This window comes from Crocodylus siamensis, chromosome 12 (assembly GCF_052110815.1).
Source record: "Crocodylus siamensis isolate JL-2025a chromosome 12, ASM5211081v1, whole genome shotgun sequence".
Classification (NCBI taxonomy): domain Eukaryota; kingdom Metazoa; phylum Chordata; order Crocodylia; family Crocodylidae; genus Crocodylus; species Crocodylus siamensis.
Window position 1 is genome coordinate 34,213,737 of NC_143406.1, and position 23,078 is coordinate 34,236,814.

Here is a 23,078-nt window from a genome sequence, read left to right on the forward strand (position 1 = left end):
TTTAGTTGGTCTAATAAAAGATACCACATCTAGCCAAAGAACCTTGTCTGCCCATATGCGCACCTCGCCCCCCCCCCCCCCGATTATAACACTTTTGCCTCTAGATCAATATGGTTACAACCTGGATACCTGACACATGGAAGATAATGAATTCCAGCCACTTTTTGAAATGAAAACTTCATAATTTTACAAAGAAGCAAAATTTACTACCTGAAACCCAAGCCCCTGCTCCTGCCTTTGTTCGAGCTAATTTGCATGCTAACAAAGCACAGAGAGACCTCTCCACAAAAGAAATCCCTGCCCAGAAGAACATTTCAGCTTTCTACTCTTCTGTGAAATATGAAATATCATAACCAGAAGGAAACGTAAGTCTACATGCTGCTTCCCACCAGACAACTTGGAGGCAAAAAGACTTTTCCAACTTTTCGCTGAGCCTAATCTGCACAAAATGACCTGTTCCAAACAGGGACGTGTTTGGTAGCTGTGTTGGTTTGAGACAAAACTAAATGCAAAGCTCTAGAACTCTTGGTTCAGAGATGATACCTTTTATTAAACCAACTAAAACATGGCAAAAAAATTATCATTTGCTGCAAGCTTTTGGGCACGCACGTCCTTCCTCAGAACCTGAAGGGTGTGCACGCCTAAAAGCTTGCAGCAAAAGATAATTTTTGTTGTTATTTTTAGTTGGTCTAATAACAGATATCATCTCTGAACCAGGAGCTCAAGAGCTTTGCATTTCGGTTCCAAACAGGAGATTTTACCACACTGTCAGCTCTCCTGTGAAATATGAACCCAGGAGAACATTTACAGCCTTTGCAATTTCCTATGCCTGATGAAGGGCAGCCGAAAGCTTGCAAATAAATAATTTCTTTTGCAAATATCTACTTGGTCTAATAAAAGATACCACCTCTGCCAGGCGTTTTGAGTCCTGATTATAACACTAGAACTCTTCTGTCCCAGCTCACACTACAGGCCCTAAAAACGAATGCATCTGCTTTCACGTGAGGAAAGGCAAACGCTGATGTCAGCGCAGACATGGACTTGTATCATCCTACGGCTTCCAAAGCCCCCAGCAGTTTGAGATGGTGTAAAATGACTACATGAATCGCAAGAGAGAGATGGTGACAGAGCAGGCGGTCTCCGGGAGCGTCGGGGATTGCAGCGGAAGTTGCCGAAGCCCACTGGCGGGCCCGGCATGCGGCTGCCTCGGCGGAGCGGGGAAGAGACCTGCCTACCCCCACCCCCGGCTCACGTCCCTTTAGAAAGAAGCAAACTTTCTGTTCGGAGAGCGGCGTTCTCGCGCAGCTGATTGGAGGAGCGCGTTCTGAGCACGTGACCCGGTGGCCAATTGGGCGGCGGGCAGAGGTTGGTTGTATTGGTTCGGATGGGGCCCGGGGAGGGCGGCGGCGCGGCGCGGCGCGGCCGGGCAGTGCGGGGCGGCGGCGGTGGCAGCGGCGGCAGCGGTAGCGGTGAGCGCTTGGGCGGGGGGCGTGGGGGAGGCCGGTCGCGGGTCCCCCCGCTCGGTGGGGAGCCGCGGGTGGCTCCACGTGGCTGCGTCCCATTGTGGCCGTTCTCCCCCTTCCCTCCCGGGACCCAGCGCCGGGGGCCAGCCTCTGCATCTCTTCGGCCAGCCTGAGCCTCTGTCCCGCGCCAGGACTAACTTTCATGGGAACATTTTTTTGGGGCGGGGGGTGTTCAGTTGGGCATGGGAACAGTATCCCAGATGCTGCAAGGGGCTGAGGGCATCGGGCCGGCATGGCCGGAGATGAGGCACTTGCCCTGCCATTCCCCGCCGGCGGCTGGAAACTGAGAAGCGCTGGCGGTGACTGTGGGTGAACGACCCCGAGCCTCCTGCTAAGGGGCTGAGGCAGTCGGCACCCTAGCTGGACCTTTGGCTGCAGTGCCACTGGTGGTGACCGCTGCTTCTTTCCATTGCCTTTTGGCTTTTAAACAACGGGAGGTGGCCTGTGGTGTGACACGGCACCGTGCGGCTTTAGGAAGTTTGAATCTTGGTGCCTTTGTCAGGTCCGGTCAGTCCCGAGGCTGCCGCAACTGTTAGGGCACCTTAGATGCTGTCGCAACCCTCCTCCGCTCGGATGAGGTTAGTTGAGATGCTTTGTGGCATTAAAAACCCTTTGGGCAGAGTAACGTGGTGGCGCCTGTCTCTCCAGGTATGGATGGCCGTTGGCTCGCAAGAACTCATATGTCCTTGGACAGGTCTTGTTTTTAGTCCTGCTGGGTGTCCTCACACCCTCCTCACCCAGGTAAGCCTAGGTGGGGATGCCAGTTTAGCCTCTGACAGCCTGACCGTGGAACAGGCTGTACTGGTTTACGTAGTACCAAAGAGCAGACCAAGAGAGGCCTGGCCTGACAGTCGGTCCCTTTGGCGAGGGGGTGAAACCCTCTTCTCTGGGAGCAAAGAGAACTTATTTCAGATGATTCATCAATTCGGAGAGATTGTTAGGGGCTGGAAGGGACCTTGTAGATCATCGGGTACAGTCCCCCTGTCCTAGGCAGGAAAAAACAACTGGGGTCAAGTGACCCCAGCGATGTGACTGTCCAGTCTCCTTTTGAAGATGTCCGGGGTAGGTGACTGCACCACCACTGGAGGGATTCCATTCCAGTTTGGTCACCCTGACTGTGAAGGAGTTTTTCCTGGAATTGAGCCTGAAGCGGCCTTCCAGGAGTTTGTATCCATTGCTCCTGGTTTTCCCCGGGGTGCCCTGGTGAACGGCTGGTCACCAAGTTCTTGAAGTACCCCCCCGATACTGTAAGCTGCTACCACGTCCTCTCAGCCTTCTCTTCTGTAGGCTGAAGAGGCCCAAGTCCTTCAGCCTCTCCTCGGATGGCTTGTCTTGCAAGTCCCTGATCATACAGGTGGCTCTTCTTTGGACCCTCCCAAGTTTTCCCACGTCCTTGTGAAACTGCGGTGCCCAGAACTGGATGCAGTATTCTAAGTATCAGAGTACTTCGTGTCTGATCAAGTAAGCTGCTGCTCACAAAAGCTTATGACTCTCTGATTTAGTTAGTCTGTAAGGTTTCTGTCTGAAGTCAAGGAAAGAAAACAATGGCTTCTCATGATGCATGGTGCAAACACCATCACATGTTCAGAGACGAGGAGAACCCTGCCTATGTCCTGTCCCTGCCCTTGCCCTATTTGCATCCAGCCTGATGGCAAACCTACTGGACTCAATGGCTTGCCTACGTTTTGGAGCAGACCCTTGCTTCGGTGTGGGAGACAAGCTTATGATTAGGGAAGGATGTCCACCAGGAACCCTGTTGCCTCTGGGCCCTGATGGACTAAACAGGACTTCTGGATTCCCTGGGAAGTTTGCCTCTGAGCGTACTTATTAGGTCTCATTGTTATCAGAGGGTCTCTCCTGCCTTCCCCCCACCCCCTCCGCAGTACTTGGTTTTAGGCAGTGGAGTTTTTCTGAAGCCTGACTGAGGTAACTGCAGAGCTGCCAAGTTAAATGGATCTTTAAAACCTTTGTTTTTTTCTTTTAAGTGCAAGAGTTGTTTTGAACTGTTTCAAACCATAGGTCTGGCTTGCTCGCTCTCTCTCTCTCTAACACAGGGTGCTGTATTTTTATTCCTCTGCTTAAATTATATTGCTGATGAGCTGCGGTCCTGTATGTTGTGGCCAAGTATTTTGCAGCAATCATGTCACTTCTGTGAAATCACTTCCTGGAATGAAACATGCAGACATTGGTTTTGTCACTGCAGCAGTCTATTTCTCATCTACAACTTCAGTGTTTGACTGATGCTAGGATTTTGTAATGTGTGGGACCAGCTGTGCTCATTACAAGCAGGAAGTCTGACCAAATATCTCCTCCCGGTTTCTACATAGATGAAAATGAGGTGTAGGCAAAGTGCCTGTGTGTGTGACTTCATCTTGTTTTTGATGGCAACATTAAGCATATACTAAACATTACCAAAACCTTTTTCAGAACAAAACTAACAGCTTTTCTGCAGTATCATTTGGTATTCTTTTTCACATAAAACAATATGTCTGCCAGGCCAACAGAGTGGCATTAGTTTAAGGGGGTGTTGCCAAGTCAAAACAAAACTATCTTAAAAACATCTTCCTTATCTTTATTGCATATAGTAGGAACTATGAAAAGTGAAAATTTAAAAAAAAATGACAAAACTTTCTCTCTCTGGCTGTTGTCATATTTTAGAAAAGTTACACTAATTGGTTTAACTTTTTACCTTTAAAATTGAATCCTTTGGTGCCAGCAGCACATTGGCAAATGCATAAGAGAGTTTTGAAAACAAATGTTTTTCCTGGTAGTTTAAGATGAACCAAAAATTCATGGAGGCATTTTGATTCTGTTGAAGTTTAGTTGTGATGAAACTTAACATTTGGACTGGCTCTGTTAGCTTTCTTTTAACTAAACTTTGCCGTTGCATTTTAGGCTGTTTTGAAAATGTCATATAAACATCTCTACCTTACATTTAGTCATTTTGGATGTTGCCTTGTTATGTGGGTGGAAAGAAGTCTGGATGTACTATTATCTAATTGTACGTCCTAGCTAGTTGAAGGCATGAGACACAAACCTACGGTATAAAGCAACTCATGTTCTGTCATGTTACATTGTCATAACAAATGGAGGGCCTCACATTTTTCAACCATGTACTTCCAGTTTCATCATTAACTTGAAATGAGTTGGCCGTAGGTAATACTTAGGGGTGAGAATGGTGGAACAAAGCGTGCTCCAATTATGTATGTTTTCAGAGTTTTGAGGTGTATGTTAGGACTTGTTTGCAAAGAGACGTAACATTATATAATGGAATAGAGATTATAATGGACTGCCAAAATAACCTTTTGTGTGGTTGTCCTTATAAATTAAACTTCCCAACAGACCATACAGGTATAATTTATAAGGACAACCACACAAGAGGTTATTTTGGCAGTCCATTACAATCTGTTACATTATAAATTATACCTGTATGGTCTGTTAGGAAGTTTTACCCATGTAGTCATGCCCTTAGGAACCTAAAAAGAAATCTTCCTCCTTCCTATCCTCAAAACTGTGCCCATGTATAGGGGGACAAAAGGACCTTAAACCAAATTCAGTGCAGCTATAAGCCTGAGCCCAGTGTTGGCCAGTCATGAGGCATGAGTGTTGGCCAGTCATGAGGCATTTTTACACATGCATGCATCACAGTGCCAGGCGCTTTGAAAAGCACCCAGCGCTGTGACACATGCAGTTATACAAGTGGTGAAATGCGCGCAGGTGCTGAGAAAATGGCGGCGCACTTTGAAACTAAAACACCTCGGAGATGCTTTAGTTCAACAGCACACTGCCACCATTTGCTGCGCACTGATGTGCATTTTACCACTTGTACATCTGCACGTGGCGCAGCTCAGCTCTTCTCAGCTCACTTTGATTAATCAAGTCTGCTCCAAAGCAACGGGTCTCTGGCTTGCTGCTGGAAAAAAAAAGTATGTGTATGAATGCCCATAATTTCTAATCCTAGATGTGTTGCTTGCATCCTACATATCTAATTAGCACTTAGGGGTTTGTTTGTTTTTTATTGTGGTCTGTTTAAACAAACCAAAGTTCCTGTGGACCTAATACTTGGATACTTCTAGACTTCCCTTTGGCCCCCTCCCCTCCAATACATTTAACTCCCACTGAAGGAGAGTCAGACTCACATTTTTAGATCTAGATGTTGTTTTGCTCTGCATTGCAATCAGTCCTTAGGTGGCTGGGTCCCATTTTCACAAGCAGCTTAGGCACTAAGGCAGGGTTTGGTGGCCTGCGGAGCCATTGGATCTAGCCTGCAGGGTTGGGGTGCTTTGTCAGTATTCTGGTGATGGGGCTTTGGCGGCATTTGGCAGCTGGGTTTTTGCCTGTGCTGTGGCTGGGAGGAAGGAAAAACAGCAGTGGCAGTGGCCTGATGCTAGTGCTGGCCTGCTTCGGACCTGAGCTTGGCTGTTCCAAGCTAACTAGCATTGCTGAGCACCGCATTAAGGGAATGGATCGATAAATGAATTAAACCATAATGAGGGGAAACTAAGCTGTCGTGATTAAGCTTCGTTTCCTTCAAGGCAAAGGTGCCCTGGTTAGCATCCACTTACTGCAAGTTAGAACAGACACATGAAACAGTGCCGCAGTGTACCTAAACTGCAGTAAGACCCTCCACTCCTTGGTATGATCAGTATCATGATAGTATAACTCATTATAATTAGTTTGTCCATACGCTTTGGCTTTTGAGCGCATTGGTGGCTGTAGCCATGTAAATCATTTCTGTGTTGCAGTGCTCAACAGAACTAGGCCCAAAGACCTTTAGGAATTGGGACCTTAGGCTCTTAAATTATTTAGATGCATCTGATACTGTTGCCTAAAGGCTTTAATGAATGGTGAGCCAAGCCAGGAAGTGATCTTGCATGCTTCCAACCCTGAGGGAGAATGAGAGATCATATGGTCTTTGTAATAGTTCAGGTTTCATTTATGGAGGTCCCCAGAGGGCCATATATGATGATGCCTTGTATTTATTTTTTTTCCTCTGGTCTAAAATCTGTGGATATAGAATTTTTTGGCAGCAGTATCTTGCTCTAAGGGCCTTGTCTAACTTCCCTTTAATACCACGAGCACCTGCTGGAATATGGGTTTTGTGGGTGTGTACAGGAGCCGGGTATTGGATGTGTATGGATTTCATAGATTTCATAGACATTCGGGCTGGAAGGGACCCCAAAGAATCATCGAGTCCAGCCCCCTGCCCCAGGGGCAGGAAGTCAGCAGGGATCATAGGATCCCAGCAAGATAAACATCCAAATTTGTCTTGAAGGCGTTCAAAGTGGGTGCTTGAACCGCCTCCGGCGGCAGTCTGTTCCAAACCTTGGGGGCTTGGACAGTAAAGAAGCTCTTCCTGATGTCCAGCCTGAATCGGTTGTGGTGGAGTTTGTGACTGTTCGATCTTGTGTTGCTTAAAATCGTCAAAGCTTTAGATGAGTTTGCTCTTTATGCTTTTAAGATCATCACCTGGGTGTGTAAATAAATTGGAGGAGCGCTCTTTCTGTTGGCTTTTGTGGCATTTAAACTTTAATCTAAAGCGGCGGCTTCAAATCAGTAGTTTTCTTGGCCCTGGAGCCTTCTGCATTTTTGGTTCTCTGACTGGCTATAAAGGAGGAGCTCTGCTCCCCTTCTGGTTACTCCACAGTGTGTAGAGGTGTGTATCGGTTGAGGATGTTCGTCTGTGCGTAATCCTTGCCTCACCCAGCCTTGTAGACACCTTAACTGACCTTTTTTCATCTGTAAGACTCTCGCACATGAAACAGTTTTAGCTTTTAACACCTTTTAGTAACATCTATAAGCTGCATCAGGGAATGGCATGTGGTTATTACGTTTCTCAATACTTCAGAGTCGTCAAGTTCAAGTAATTGGGTAGAAAGAATTGTCATATGTGCCCAACTGATTTAGACAGTTATGCTCATAGATCGCTTGCTTTTGAAAATTTTACCCAAGGAACCACTATCTGAGAGAGTTTAATAAAAATATTCCTTGTGCTGGATTAAATACCACACCCTGTGGCTGAAGTGAAACCTAATTGCGTTTCCGGTTGTTCAGTTTCTTATTTGCAGGACCTTGTTCCGTTTCTCTGGATATTCTTCCCCTTGGTCTTGCCAGGCACCGCGTTCTCCGGGCTGTCGCCCTCCCCAGCTGTGTTTGGCTGCATCTCCGTAGCTGCTGTTTATGCTGCGATCATCGTGTTCTGTATTCTATAGAACCATGTAGTCAAATGGAGGGTGAAGTAACTTAATGTGATTTGTGGTACCAGTCTTCAGCAAATTCAAAGACCTTTGAGAGAGAACAGCTCTAAATAAGTAATTTACTCATTCCTTTGGTGTGTAGTACATTTGACTTTGTCCAGTTTGGTTTTGAATGCCTCCCGGGATGAAATTTCCTATAGGTGGATGCAGCAGGATAATACAGTGACAGAAGGATGCTGGTCCTTGAATTTGTGATATATATATTTTTTTAACTTCCAGAGGAGAAGAAAATGCAACAAGAGCGCTAGACTTCAACTGGGGACTTCACCATGGAAGACTTGGAAGGGCATCACTTTAGTTCAGTGGAAGAAGAAACTAGATACTGGAAAGAACTGGCAATGAAGTACAAGCAGTGGTAAGGGCAGTGTGTGTGATAGGGTGTGCGCACATTGCAGTCAGAGCTGTGGAGATGTGGTTGAGCCGGTTTAAATCCATTTGCTATGGGAAGCAAGAGTAGTGAAGGTGTGGTGACGTGGGCATCAATCAGCAGCATAGGGTTTCATAGAGGTGGGGCAAAATCTTGAGGCAGGTTCTCCACCCTATGTGGGGATACTGCTAGCATGGAGGAGGTGTGCCTGTTGAAGTAAGTCTGGTCATTTGGTAGTGCTAAGCAAAAGGCAACCCAAGGTCCTTGCCTTTTCTGCTCTTCTGTCTATGTCCCTGGCCTAACACAGACTGCAGCAGGATTTTGGGTGCTCAGAGTGTCTCTAATTGCAGAGCACGGGATCCTGTAACCCACTGAGGAATCCTGTAGTGGATGGAGTTGCAAAATCATCATAGCTGATCCTGAGGTTTAGGCCCCCATGAAAGCATTTGCTTCTCCAGCAGCCTTTCGGAAGTAGTTTGAGTCAGAAATATGTTGCCCAGGTACAATTCAGCAGTATCCAAAGTCAGAGTAAACTCCTGGATCAAGTGGAGCGTCTTGACTGCATCTCCCTTCTCTTCATACAGGTCAGGGTAAATGGAATGTTTCAGCCAATTCAGTGGTGCAAATTGTGACCTTCAAAGCTTTGCAGGTCAGATGGTTGTACCTCTCTAGGGACATCTGCATATCCCTCTAGGGATCAGCCCTGGAAAATGCATTGATGTTGAATATTCAGACCTCTTTCAGATCATTGTAGCAATATTTGGATTAATATGGAGAACAGGCTTGTGTTTTCTGCATGATGCAGAGGAAACTTCTGCACATGAGACTTCACAAATATTTAAATACTAAAATATCTTAAATATTCAATCAATTAAGCATGACTGAAGGTGTGCAACATAAGTAGCTGGTGGGATCCCATTAATGTCTTGCACTCCAGTAGAGGGACTGGGCCTGTAATCCGCTGTCTGGAGATGAATGGTTAGAGGTATTTGTTCAGTACAAATAGTTGCTGACAGTTGTAGAGAAAAAACATGGTTTACTCTTTGTGGGTTCAATCAGCTATTGGATAAAAGCACCAGAAAAGTCCTTCTGGAGCAGCTGATCTATACAGATGTTGGGTGAGCTGGAGCAAACTAACATGATGCATCTTCTGGGCATATTCTGGGCTTAGCTCAGGGGACACACTGAGTTTAAAGTAAACTGCTGCTTTTTTGGTTTTCTTTTACATTTGTAAGCAGCCAATGTGTTTTGATTACAGAGAGACATCTTCATGCCAGCACTTCTATTTTGCTTTTTTTTTAAAAAAGGCCTAGATCCTTCAGCTGTATTAGGGCTCACGGAGCATTTGATTTGGTCATGTTTGCATTGAGTGAGCTGGTGGCATTAGTGAGCCTTGATCCAAGATAACTCTGTAACTGGAATTGTGCTTTAGTGCAGAGAATACACAGGAGGAGCTGCGGGAGTTCCAGGAAGGGAGCCGGGAGTATGAAGCAGAGCTGGAGACGCAGCTGCAGCAGACGGAATCCAGAAATCGGGACCTTCTGTCAGAAAATAATCGCCTTCGAATGGAGCTGGAGTCAATTAAGGTAAAGGGGCAGCCAAGAGGAGAAGTCCTCTAAGAAGCATAGAACTCCACTAATAGTGATGCGCTGGTCATAATGACATAGATTGCCAAACCACAAAAATAATTTGCATCGATATCAAGAAAATAAGCAGTCAATTGCAAGGATCTCGGGACTAATGCTATTAGAGGTGCACCGATACATCGGTCCCGTATTGGATGGGCACCAATTATAAGAAAAATTGACTGTATTGGCAATCAGCTTTTTTGGCTGAGTGGCCAATAACGTGAGCAATTAAGGCCACGTGTGCTTGCGCCTCAATGCAGCACACAGGCAACCAGGAACCAAATCTATTGATGCACGCCTAACTGCACTATAGTTCATACTGTCAGACCTCTTCTGTCTTCTCTCTATACAGTACTATTTTACAGGCTCAGGTAGTAAACCACAGTAATAAAAGATTGTCAGTAATCCAGAGGTAAATTCAGTTACACTGTGTTTCTGCACAGCACAATGATGTTAGCTTGTTTAAACGTGCAGTGGCTGTGATCACTGTATCTGTACATCTCATTGGTCTAGTGTAGTGGTGCTCAGCCTTGTTGGCTGGGGGGTTAGATGGGCAGCGCCCAGTCCCTCCGCAGGCTGGGTCTGGTGGGGCCCGATCTGGCCGTAGAAAGGGGATCTACCCTGATCCAGCTCTAGTGGAAGGGGGCTTGGTCTAGCCTTAACTTGGCCCTACAGAGGGAAGGGTCATGACCCAGCCCTGCAGGAGATGGGGAGGAGGGCATGACCCAGCCCTAGCCTGGCAGCCTGGAGGGAAGGGGAATGGCCTGGCCTCATGGGGTAGAAGGGGACACAGCCTGGTTCCAACTCAGCTATGCAGAGGGAAGAGGATGTGGCCTGGCTACAATCTGGCCATGTGGGGAGAGGGTCACAGCCCAAATCTGGTCCATTCCACGGGGCTTAGGATTTTAGCAGCAGAGAGGATTGGGGGTATTAACTGCCACTGCTCCCACACCAAACTTCCCAACCTGTAGGGACCCGTAAGCTGGATTCTAAGGCTCTGAGGGCCACATTTGGCCTCCAGGGTGGAGGCTGAGCACCCCTGGTCTAGTGGGTAAGACAGGGGCTGCGAATCAGTCATGTATTCCATTAATGCTGCATCTTAAAGTAGTCTCTAGCTGTCTTGGTGAGAGGGGAATTTAACCACTCAGCACTTGGTTCCTCCATCTGTGAATAACAAACTTGCACCTTCTGAAAAGTGCTTTTGAGGTCTATAAAGGAAAAGTGCTCATTTGTAGCACTTCCAGGATACAATCTCATTGAGGTGAAATTCTTTGAACAAAATTGGGAGACAGTAATGGAAGAACATTACTTCCATTGATGGGACCCCACCAGACCCAGCCTGCAGCACAACACAGACAAGTACAGAGTGCTGCACCTAGGGTGCAAAAATATCCAGCCCATCTACCGGCTGGGAAGTGACCCTCTCAGCAACACAGAAGCAGAAAGGGATCTTGGAGTCATAGTGGACTCCAAGATGAACATGAGTCGTCAGTGTGACGAAATCATCAGCAAAGCTAACCGCACTTTATCCAAGGAGGTGATACTTCCCCTCCATGTGGCATTGGTCAGACTGCAGTTGGAGTACTGCGCCTAGTTTTGGGCACCGTACAACAAGAAGGATGTTGATAGACTCGAGAGGGTCCAGAGGAGGCCACTCGTATGGTTAGGGGCTTACAGGACAAGCCCTGTGAGGAGAGACTGAGGGACCTGGACCTCCTCAGCCTCTGAGAGGTGATATTGTGGCCACCTACAGATTCATTAAGGAAACAGAGCAAGGGTTCGGAGATGCTCTGTTCAGCAGGGCACCTCTTGGGGTAACAAGGAACAATGGTCACAAACTGACAGAGAGCAGATTTAGGCTAGATATCAGGAAAAACATCTTCATGGTAAAGGTGGCCAAAATTTGCAATGGGCTTCCTAGGGAGGTGGAGCTCTCCTCTACCTTGGGAGTCTTTAAGAGAAGGCTGGATAGACATCTGGCTGGGGTCATCTGACCCCAGCACTCTTTCCTGCCTAGGCAGGGGGTCGGACTCTGATCTGTTGAGGTCCCCTCTGACCCTAGCATCTATGAATCTATGAACATCAGAAGGATACAGTAGAAAAAACAAAATCAGTCTGGTTCTGTTTTGGGCACATTCAGGAGTCTCCTGCTGACCATTCCAAAAGCGGGGGAAAAAGCACTCCAATAATTATCACTTTTGGGGAATTGTACTAAGTTTTCTTAAACTTGACAAAGGTTTGTCTTTTTGACATCTGCTGTTCAGAAATCATTTTGATGACTCTGTTTGGAGGTTTAGTATAAATATTTTAAATATCAGTTGTCTGAAACATGAAGAATTTTTCTCAGCATTTTCCCAGTTCAATATTTGTGGAAACAAGCATTGAATTAATGAATTATGCTCTGCTAAATTGGATTGAATACTGAACTAAGGAGAATTAAGCTGTATGTATAGCTGATGAACCTGGGTTTTACTTATAGTGCTTGTTGTATGAGTCATTTCCATGTGTCACTAACTAAGTAATAAACACCTGATGGGGACACTAAACAATTTAGACTAGTTTTAAGGGACTTTTATTTTTTTTTGCACTTAGTAAAATTTACAGAAACAAAATCAAAAACAAAGCCACATGTTGTATTACAACTGGCGGTTTAAAGTACTGCTCAGTCCAACAGGTAAATGTCTTTACAATACTGATCTCCTAACATCTTGCATGGAACATTGGTGTAGTTTGTTGCATCATCCTACACAAACCCACTCGGGATGACGCTCTTGGGGAGAAGGTAAAATATTCCAACTAAAATAAAATCTGCAATAAACTTATTGCTGTATGAGCTAGCAGGTAAGTGCATTCTTCCCACATGCAGAACATTTTGGTATAAGAGAGGAGATGACAAGCATTGTTTGTCAGGGAACCTGGGATGGAAATGATATATATCACCATAAAGCCACAGAAAGACCAGAATAAACCTTTGGAAAAACTAATAATTCCTCACTGCATAGAACTTCATAAAGCATATTCTGTAGGAGACAAGTTCTTTAACAATTGGCTATTCATTCAGACTGAAAACTACGGTGACAGCTTGCAAATGAAGGAACAGAGACTCCATTGATTATCAGATCAGCTGACAGTTTATTACAGTTTGCTAAAAACAAAGGCTCAGACCTCACAGTTCTGGTCTTTTATCTAAATCAGTTCAAGAGAGAGAAGCTTTAAACTTGTGAGGCTGTTGAGCCTGGTAGCTGCCATCTATTTCAAGAACCAGTGTCTGCATCTAGGTCAACAATGCAGAAGTTTGCCAGGTCCCACAGTCTCCAGCTTTGAGCTTCCCCAATTGTCCTCTGTATTTCCACCCCAAGTACAAACAGTAGAGTTCATGCTATCTAAAAATAAACAGAGATACTGCCTCAGAGCCCAGTTTGTAGGTCTTGTGCTTTCAGTAAACGGGCTTACTGTTTGGAAATTTTAAGTTAAACTATGCCTTTGTTCATGCTCAAGATATTTAGAATAGGAAGGAATAAAATGTAAGAAGTGGTGGAATGTTTAGTGTCTGCACCTGATCATCCTATATCAGTTTAGAGTTTCTTAATTTTGCATGGCTTCATACACATCTCTTTAAATTACTAACTAAAGATGGAAATAAAGAGTCTGTCTTTCTGATTCGTGGATTTGTTTTAGTGACTTAAGTTGACTGCCTAGCGACTGGGGTGATAAGTGCTTTAGGAATGTTAATGGGTAGCAATCTTGGGATCTTTGAGAGAGGAAACTGGCAAGTTAAAGTAGTCCTGTGCCAAGGCCGTGGTGTATGAACTATTGCAGTGCAAGCTAGACTATGTGTACGCCTGAAAGGGATACTGACATCATGTTTTAAAAATGTCCTATTAGGTAAGCTGCTTGGATAATTGTATCTGCAGTGGCTACAGCCCTGAGCTTGCTTTGGGACCTGCCAGTAGAAGCCTGGGCCTATGAGAAGTTTGTCGGTAGGACCCACATCTCCCTGACTGAGAAGGCCAGAGTAAACACAGCAGGAAGGAGAGGATGTGTCTGCTAAATCCCTGACCTGGTGATTTGTTTTTCTTTGGTTAGGAAAAGATTGAAATGCAGCATTCAGAAGGCTATCAGCAGATCTCCTCACTAGAAGAAGACCTGGCGCAGACAAAAGCCATTAAAGATCAACTTCAGAAGTATATTCGGGAACTTGAGCAAGCAAATGATGACTTGGAAAGAGCAAAAAGGTGTCAAAGATGTTTTTCCAATTCTGCCTTGTTTTGGAGGGCTGATAAAATTGAGCAGGGGCTGTTCTAGTTAGACTGAACTTTCTGAAGCTGCAGTACATATGTTGGATTGTTTGTTTCTTAATCCCTTACAAGCTTAAAGTTATGTTACTCCTGCTTTCCACTCTCCACACAGAAATAGGGTTTGTGTGTGGAGAATCCTGTAGTGACCACTGTACAAATTTCTTTCTCGTTTGGCTACACAGAGCCACTATAATGTCCTTGGAAGATTTTGAACAGCGTTTAAACCAGGCCATTGAAAGAAATGCCTTTCTGGAGAGTGAGCTGGATGAGAAGGAGAACCTCCTGGAGTCAGTGCAGCGCCTGAAGGATGAAGCTAGAGGTTAGAAAACGTTGGTTTAGGTAGACCCCTGCTTCCCCTTCCAACCTCCCAGTTATTAAATCCTCCCCCAGCTATCAGTGTCTGGTAAGTTGGGCATTTAACTTTGTGAGGCATTTGGACCTTAATTTTTAGAAACAACTCAAGACGCTCCCCTGCTCCTCTGCTGTATTTGAGAGTATTCAGTAGCAGATCAGGGGCCAAAGATACGTCCCAGAATGCCATATGTCCTTCTGTGAGGCCTCTGTTTTTAGAGACGAGGGCATCCTCTTGGGGTGGGGCATTCATTCTCTTGTCCTAGCTGCACACTTCATTGTGAGTTCACAGGATCTGATTTTAGCTAATACAGTAGGCATATTCTCTATCTCCATCCTTTACCAGCTTATAAGAAAGGAGCCAATGAGGACACTCTGAAGAGTCCATTTGTTAATATACCCTCGTGAGTGAATACTATCTGTTTAATTCACACAAACTTCACATTGGACAATTCAGTTATTTTCCCTATGCCCAGTTTAACAATCTGTAAAATGGGAGTAAAACCCTTCATCTGTGTGATGGATGGAGGATGAGTTCATTGTCATCTTGAAGTGCACAGTTAATAAGTAGCAGAGTAAAATTGTACCTGAAGTCACTATCATGAGGGTGACACAATCCCAGTAAGGCCTGGTTTCCTGATTGGTCAGGCTAAGAGACTCAGAATTTTTGAGCCTGTAGAATAGGGGTGGGCAAAATGGCAGATCGCCAGTGGCCAGACTCCGTTTCCCAGCAGCCTCTGCCTCTGTTGCTGCGGCTGGGTTCCTTGGGGCCCCAGCAGTGCCCTGGCAGCACGGGGTTAGGGTTTCCAAGGAGACCAGCCCCAGCGGTGCTGGCGGGGCATGTGGTTGGGCGAGGAGGGGCTCCATGGCCAGGGCTGGGATTTTGCAGTGGTGACAGCGTGGTCCAGAGCTGGGGCAGAGCTATGATCTACTGCCTGCGTGCCCCTGCCTGTGGTATGCGGGGAGTGGATTCCCAGCTCTGCCCCGGTTCCAACCACGTTGTCACCTCTGCAAGATCCAGTATTGCCAACCCCACCGTGCCAAAAATTGTGAGACAAACTTTTAAAAAATCAAGAGGTTGGCACATAAATCATGAGATGCTATATTTGAAGTGTGTGTATGTGCGGGTTATTTGTGAAGATGTTGGGGGCTGTGGGTGTGGGGGGTTTGGAGCCCAGGGAGGGAGGGTCCCCATATACCTTGGCAGGATTGGTGCACACTAGTGGAGACTAGATTCAGGTTGGACATTAGGAAGACGTGTTTTACAATAAGGGGTGGCCAGAATCTGGAATGGGCTTCCAAGAGAGGTGGTACTATCACCTGACTTGGAGGTCTTCAAGAGGAGGCTTGATAGACAAGAGGAGGCTCATTTGACTTCAGTCCTTTTTCCTGCCAGGGGTGGGGGCTCGGACATGACGATCCTTTGTGGTCCCTTCTGACTCTACAGTCTATGATGCGGGGTACTGTGGGTCAGGAGTGAGGAGCAGCAGCAGGGCTGGGTGGGCTGTGGCTTGAGAGTGAGGAGCAGATAGACACAGACACGCAGACAGCACCTAGCTGGTAAATGGAGGGAAAGTGGGGGTGAGGAAGGAGTGAGGGTGGAGATCAACAGCCTGGGAGGGAGTGGGGTGGGGCAGTGGTGAATGGGGCCCTGGGGCCGGGGCAGGTTGTCCAGAGGTGCTGGAGGTGGGTGTGCCTACCTGCAGCAGCCCACACTCCCGGGGCAGGTATGGAGGCACGTGTCTCCCATGGGACAGAGGCAGGTTGCCTGCTCAGGGCTCTGTACCCTACTGCCTTTGTCCTGGGAACTCAGCCGTGGGACTGCAGTGTGCCTCCTGCCCCATGTCCCCTGCCTGCCTGGCAGGCGGCAGTAGCATTGCGCAGTTGAGCTCTGGGGCAAGGCAGCAAGGCGCAGAGCCCTAGCCCGCAGGGGGCAGCCCACCTCTGCCCCATGGGGGGCACATGCCCCCATGCCTCCCCCAGGGGTGCATGGTGCTGCGGGGAGTTGCCCCCATTCACTCCTGCCCCTGCTCCTGCCCCACTCCCTCCCTCGTCGTGGGGGCCTCGATCTTCTCCCCTTCCCCCTTTCCTCCGCCCCTTTCCCTCCACTGATGAGCTGGGTAAATCCAGAGAGCTGAGGGTTCCATCAGGAGATCGCGAGTCAGAATTATTTTGACTTTGAAATCCTAAATCTCGTGATGGTTTTGCGACAGTCAGCATTACTGATGATCTGAGCTCCGGAACGGCACCTTGCTCAGCTGTGTGCCGTGCCAGTGCTGTTGGGGCCAATTTCCATGGAAACCCTGGCCCCTCGCTGTCAGGGCACCGCTGCTGCTGAAATCTCCATGGAAACCGGCTGCAGCAATCTGGGCAGGGGCTGCTGGGAAATGGAGGGGTTGTGGGCTGGACTTTGCCTGCCCCTGCTATAGAAGCTACTTCATAGACAGAGGCAATGAAACACAAGATGGGGGAGGGTCAGCCATGTAACCTAGCAAGAACATTTCTCATGCATGTTGATCTAGATTGAAATATGTGTCCCAAATGTTTCTCTTTAGACTTACGGCAAGAACTTGCAGTGCAGCAGAAGCAGGAGAAACCCAAAACACCTATACGAAGTACTCTGGAGGCAGAAAGAACGGACACAGCTGTGCAAGCAACCTTATCCATGCCTTCTACCCCTATAGTCCACAGGGGACCCAGTGTCAGTCTGAGCACTCCAGGAACTTTCAGGAGAGGTAGGAGAGACCGACAGCAGTCAGGTGTAAGCCAGTCCTTTTCCCCTTTTCAGCACAGGAATTTAAATTTGAAGCATTTAATGTAAGCATTTAAATTTTTCTAAACTAAATCGCCAGAACTAGAACACAGAAGTAGAACTGAACATTCAGGGCTGAATGAGACAAGTGTTTTAAGTTAAGTGGTTTGGTATATTTCTAGGCAATTCATTATAAAAATGTGAGGTGCTAAACAACGGGAAAGAACCTAATGGATAACATAATATAGAGTCAGTAGCAGTCTCTGATTATCCTGGATTACTTTGATGGAAAGGAGATTAGGTGTCAACATGTGCTAATACTGTTGGTTGTGCAAAGATCTTGAAGTAGCCAGAGGATGGTTGCTGAATTAGAGACACTTAGCTCCAAAACAGTAGGAGAGTGACAGTATCACTGTCTGCATCATCTGTAGCAAACTAACTGCTTGCCCTTACCCTTACTTTTAGTTGTTTGTTTTCATGAGCACTGACTAGTAAACAACACCCTCCTTGTTTCCAATTATCGGTACTTTAAAAAAAACCCTTCCCCACCCATCCTCCTACCCAGAAATCTAGTGTACAAAGCTCAGCTGTATTTATGGGCTTGTATAGAGGAAAGAGTTGGTTTCTTGTCATGGTATCCAATACTAATAATTTAATATAAGAGCTGTGACAAATGTTGATAAATTCTAAATGCTTCTGACCCAGGTATTCCTATCCCCAAACCCTCTATTCGATCAAAAAAGCTGGTATAAAAGATCCTGTCATAAAAACAGAGGAGCAAGGAATTCTTGAAACCAAGGGATCCCAGGCGGTATTCCCTGTATTTCTGTGAAGGAAATATTTTATGTGCTGCTTGTCTTTGGTTTCATGGCAAGTGATAGAGATGCAGAATGCTCCTTGTGAAGTCAAAGGGCTGTTGAAGCCAGGGCACATTGTGGGTACTTCAACTCTCCGGTGACCCAGTGTAGTCTCAAAGACATAGAGATTTCTTTTGTAATGAGAAGTGCAATTCAGATAAAAGATGAGGAGGAAATGTTGATGTTTGCCGTCATATGTCCTATGGTCTGTCGTCAGCGGTTAAAGGCTTCTCCGATTTGCACGTATGTGATGGATCACATATCCCTATTTTTTAATCTCTCCTCAAGGTTTTGAAGATGGTTACAATGGGGCTCCCCTCACGCCAGCTGCCAGGATATCTGCACTTAACATTGTGGGGGACTTGCTACGGAAAGTAGGGGTGAGTGGTTAACACCAAGGCTAATCAGGGCAGTGGAAGTGGGTGGGCTTGTGCGAGGGAAAGGAGCTAGCCTGTGTATTGTTAAATGAGTGAATCTATAGAGGTGAACTCAGACTAATACTTGGCTGCAGGCAGACTTGAATTCTGGAAGGGAGAGCTTTGGAATTTGAATCTGTGTTTTATAACTCTGACCTGTCTCTAGATATAACACAGCTTATTAAATGCTGAATGTTGTTCCTCTCTGGTCTTTGCCCCATGCCAGATGCTGATCAGCTTGACTGTAATTCCTTTCCAGCTTTCTGGAAGAGGACAAGAAAGGGTCAGGGAAAGGGAAAGCAGAGCTGGTCAGTGTAAATGGGAGCAGTATGAGGTGGGGGGGATATGCTGCACTCTGGAAGAGGGTGATTCAGGCATGCTAATGCACACTGCCAGGAGGGCTTCTGGTGGCCCCTGCACTGGTATACCTTGTAATGTCCTGGGTAGTGTCTAGCCCTCTCTAGCAATTCCTGAGTAGCAACTCCCAGACATTCGGTCTGGTGCCTGAACCTTGACTTGTTGAGGGTGGAAGGCTTGAAAGAACATTCAGGCTTACAAAGAAGCCTTTTATGACATGGCCTGTAGGAGTTGCCATGTTATAAAAGAGCTGTTAACATTTCTGTGGAAGTCAAGACTTTCTTCTTGATTAACTCAACTCAGCATTTAGTGGCTTTCTCCTCCCTACCCTAAGAGTTAATTTCTTCAGAAAAGCCATATAATAATGAGACATAAAGGGCATGATCATCAGGGATCCTAGTTTGCTCTGTTTAAAAATTCCAAATTCTCTGATTTTAAAAAAGCTAAAAATCTGTTTTTCCGTGATTAAAATTAAACAATACTATATATCTATATCTATATGTATCTAGATCTGTATATAAAAAATACATTCTAAATACTTGTACATTTTGGCACTTGATTTTGTTTTTTAAAATGGAAAATCAGAGCTCCCCTGCCCCCTTTGCTCACTAGGACACAGGTCTGGCTATGGCTGTTGTGTTTCCCTCCCTCCCCCACTATTTTGTGGTGCTAAACAGTTTTGATATCCTGGTGCCCCTCACTCCTGGCCCATAGCACTCCCCCTCCCACCCCCCCCACCCCGTTCTGCTGGTGACCTGCTCTCCGCTGCTGCCTTGCTGCCACGTGCATGTATGCACATGCATGTGGCACCCCTCTTGTCCTGCTCCCACCTACAGCCCTAAGCAGCCCCTTGCAAAAATGTAGAAAATGGTAGGTTTACCCTACCATCTTCTACGTTTTTCTCCTTTTAAGAAAGAAAGTTCACATTTTTTCCATGGCAAACGGAAAATGTGAATCCCTGATGATCATGAAGGAAGTGGCCATTGTATATCTGCAACATTTCTCCTCTTCCTTCCTGAGAGCTTATGTGTGTCTCCTGGGGTTAGCCACAAACACCTTGTACCATCACAGATTTAAATTATTAGAAAATCTTCCCTCGGACCTAGTGCCAGGGGGAAGACTGATGCCTAACCCTTAGACAAAATGTGTTTTCTCCAGGCCTTGGAGTCCAAGCTTGCATCGTGTCGGAATTTTGTGTATGACCAGTCGCCAAACAGAACCATCGTGTCATCGTCCCCGTTCATGAACAGGAGCAGAGATGGCTTTGAACGACTGGGCCCTTCCCATCTCCCCCTGTGTGATACAGGGTTAGTCCTAGGCTTTGAATTTTAATGTTGCTCTGACTTGTTACCTTAAAGGCTTCACCCTTTTTGATTACTGTATTCACTCGTATCCAAGACGAGGTTTCAATTCCTTCTCCCCCCCATCCACTGAACAGGGTGGGGGTGGTGGGGGACTTGTTTTGGATTTGAATACCAGCTTGGGGCAGGTGGTTGCATCAGCTGCAGCTGTTGCCTCTGCTGCCATGACCTGGACTGGAGTGACTCATACAGCAGAGGAGGGGGTACACGGCAGGGAGAGTGGGGGAGACCACACAACAGCAGGGTAACTGCTGTGCTTCTGGCTTTGACCTGGGGCTGGAGCCAGAGCCGATACCATTGCTGCTGCCTGGGTGGGGTATGGAAATGGAGGCAGAGGTTTAGTGACATGCCAAGTTAGTTTCAGAAATGACTTTGGGAAGGAGGGTGTTGTCAGTATCTCAAACTGTTTATCAGCAGCCTAGCAAAGATTGCAGATGCAAGCCCTTCATACAGCTTATGCAGTAATGGACCTGTTTGTATCCACAGGTTAGTGAAATGTCTGGAGTTTGGATCAAGGCCTTCAAACATTGCAGCCCCAATGGCCCATTCCCCACAAGGTGTAGTCAAGATGTTACTCTGAGAAGATCATGGGACTAAGACTACAACATTTTGGTTTTTGGGTTTTTTTCCCTGAAGGAGAAAACTCTTCCAAGCTCTTTAGTTCCAAACAGGATATTAACATAGAGTTGCAGTAGTAAGTAACTGGAGTAAGGGTAAGTGAGCTGGAAATGCAACAACCTCCATCTCAGCCTGCGACAAAGTAGCACTGCCGCACAGCATGGGACTGTGAATCCTGTCAGCTGCTGTATATTAGCTTCTTGAGGGCTTCTTCTGTGACACTGCTGGTATAAACTGCCACTGCCTTCTGAAGAGACGCTATTTCCCACCTTCCCCAAATAAATAACAAATGTCATTGTATGCAGCACACCTACTGTTCTAGCTTGAATCACAATGATAACTTTCTAGTGCAGGCCACATACATCAGTAACCCAAATTGGGAGGCAGAATATTCTTCCATTAGTTCCAAGGTGAGACTCTAGATAAACAACAATGCAATTGCAAGTAAGCTTTATATGAGACTATGTGGAGAAATGTATTGCTGGAATCTCATTGACCATCTGCCTTTGAGGCTGGAGAAAGTGACTTTTCATTAAGATTTCCTACTGGTTGAAGGAGGCAGGGAATGTTCAATGGCTGCATTTTTCAAGGCAGCCAGAATGTGCTATGGTTCTTTGCACTGATTTAATGAACACATTCAGGTTTCCTGCAATTTCCACATGACTGTCTTCCTTGGGTTATGATTTCAATGGTGGAGCTTTTTTTTTGCTTTCTAAACCTCCTATTATTGATGTGCCTTGTGTGTTTAGCGTAAGAATGCACCCTTTCTAGTTGCTCCTGATACTAACGTAGAAATGCCTTTTTAACCTGAGAAATCCTTAATGCTGGTCAAAGTATTAAAATTAATTTTTTAAAGTAGGTTTTTATTCAATAAAATAAGAGCTTTTTTTTTAATGGATCAAGGTCACTTGTATCAATATTATGTCATAGAAATTTGTAACAAATATCTTTTGCACTATTTTTGCACAAATTATGAATAGATAAAGAAGGTGTTTTTTATGTTTGACTCAGCATTCAGGTACTGTTGTAACAGTGTCTTTCTCAGGCACTGTATTTCTGTGGTATAGGAAATAACCTCAGGTTAATCCCACTCTTTTTATAATGTCTGGTTTTATCAGTGAACAGAATAAAGTTTATTCTGAATGCTGGTCTGTGGACAACATTACCTGATCCACTCTGAATTCACTGCAAGTTGTATTTACAATTTATGTATAAATATTGGTCTAACCAGTTTCTCAGCTTGTTTTGCTATACAGAGCATGAAACACAGCCATACTTATCAAGTGTAAAGAGATCAGAAAGTATTCTCACTCCTACTTTTTTGTGGCTGGGGTGGTATTAGTCCTGATGGCCATGTGTCTAGGAGTGGTTCCTAGTGGAGTGCTGTCTTTCATTTATGTGGCCTCCGTTACTGTACTGAGGAAGGTCATGAGATGTACTAAATTGCCTTCCAAAATCTTTAGGTGCTTGAACACATTTAAAAGTCTGATTCCTGTTTCTCTCTGAGATAGGGAATAGGGAAGTGATATTATCATTTTAAAGCTAGGGGACTAAGACATAAGAGAGTCTGAAGGCTTGTTACATGTATAAAAATATATCGGAATAGCTCCCTGTGGAAACACTTTTTATCTTGGAACAAACATCACATGGAAGATTCATAGACATTTGGGCTGGAAGGGACTGTAAAGGATCATCGAGTCCAGCCCCCTAATTTATTTCAAAATCATTGTTCTGTAAATGTCCAAATGTAGATATACTGCCTCTGGGTCTCTGATCCTACACAGGGCTTGCAGAACAGAAACTTGAACCTAGAACCCAACCAGAAGACCAGTCTTCATTTTTCCTTGGTGCCTTCGCATACATACACATGACACTGTCTCTGGAAGAACCCAGCATCCAGTGACAGGTTCAGCTCTTGGCCCCTGTGAGTAAAGCCACTTTATATCAGCTGTTTGAAGCCAAACTTCTTCCATTTTTCCACACTGCAGGCTGGAGTGTAAGGGAACAATGGTGAGGAGTTAGATTGACAATGGTGAATCTTAAGTGGCTGAGCAATGAATACTGTCCTGTACCAGTTTGGTGCCAGCTTTTCTAAAAAAAAAACCCCTCCGGCTGCATTCTTACTTGCTTTTTTAAGCAGGGAGAATGCAGCTGCCTCTGAACACCTTAGACTAATACTGTGGGCGCAAGGGAGTCTAGGTTATTTTTTAAGTGTTGATCTGTATTCAGTTTGAGGCAGCTAGATTGATGTTACTTCCTAGACCTGTGCCTGCTGGTAGAGCAGGCTTGGACT

The 23,078-nt window shown here is 45.8% G+C and overlaps 1 protein-coding gene across 1 annotated transcript; it reads left to right on the forward strand.

Moving 5' to 3' along the window:
* The first annotated feature begins 1,385 nt into the window (after positions 1–1,385).
* NDE1 (nudE neurodevelopment protein 1) lies at positions 1,386–22,077 on the forward strand. Its single transcript, XM_090024832.1, has 9 exons — positions 1,386–1,469; positions 8,000–8,135; positions 9,580–9,733; positions 13,862–14,010; positions 14,256–14,392; positions 16,980–17,159; positions 18,322–18,413; positions 19,965–20,113; positions 20,654–22,077. Exons 2-9 carry the CDS (start codon positions 8,050–8,052, stop codon positions 20,745–20,747), a joined length of 1,041 nt encoding a protein of 346 aa, XP_089880958.1. The 5' UTR covers positions 1,386–1,469; positions 8,000–8,049; the 3' UTR covers positions 20,748–22,077.
* Positions 22,078–23,078: the final 1,001 nt, after the last annotated feature.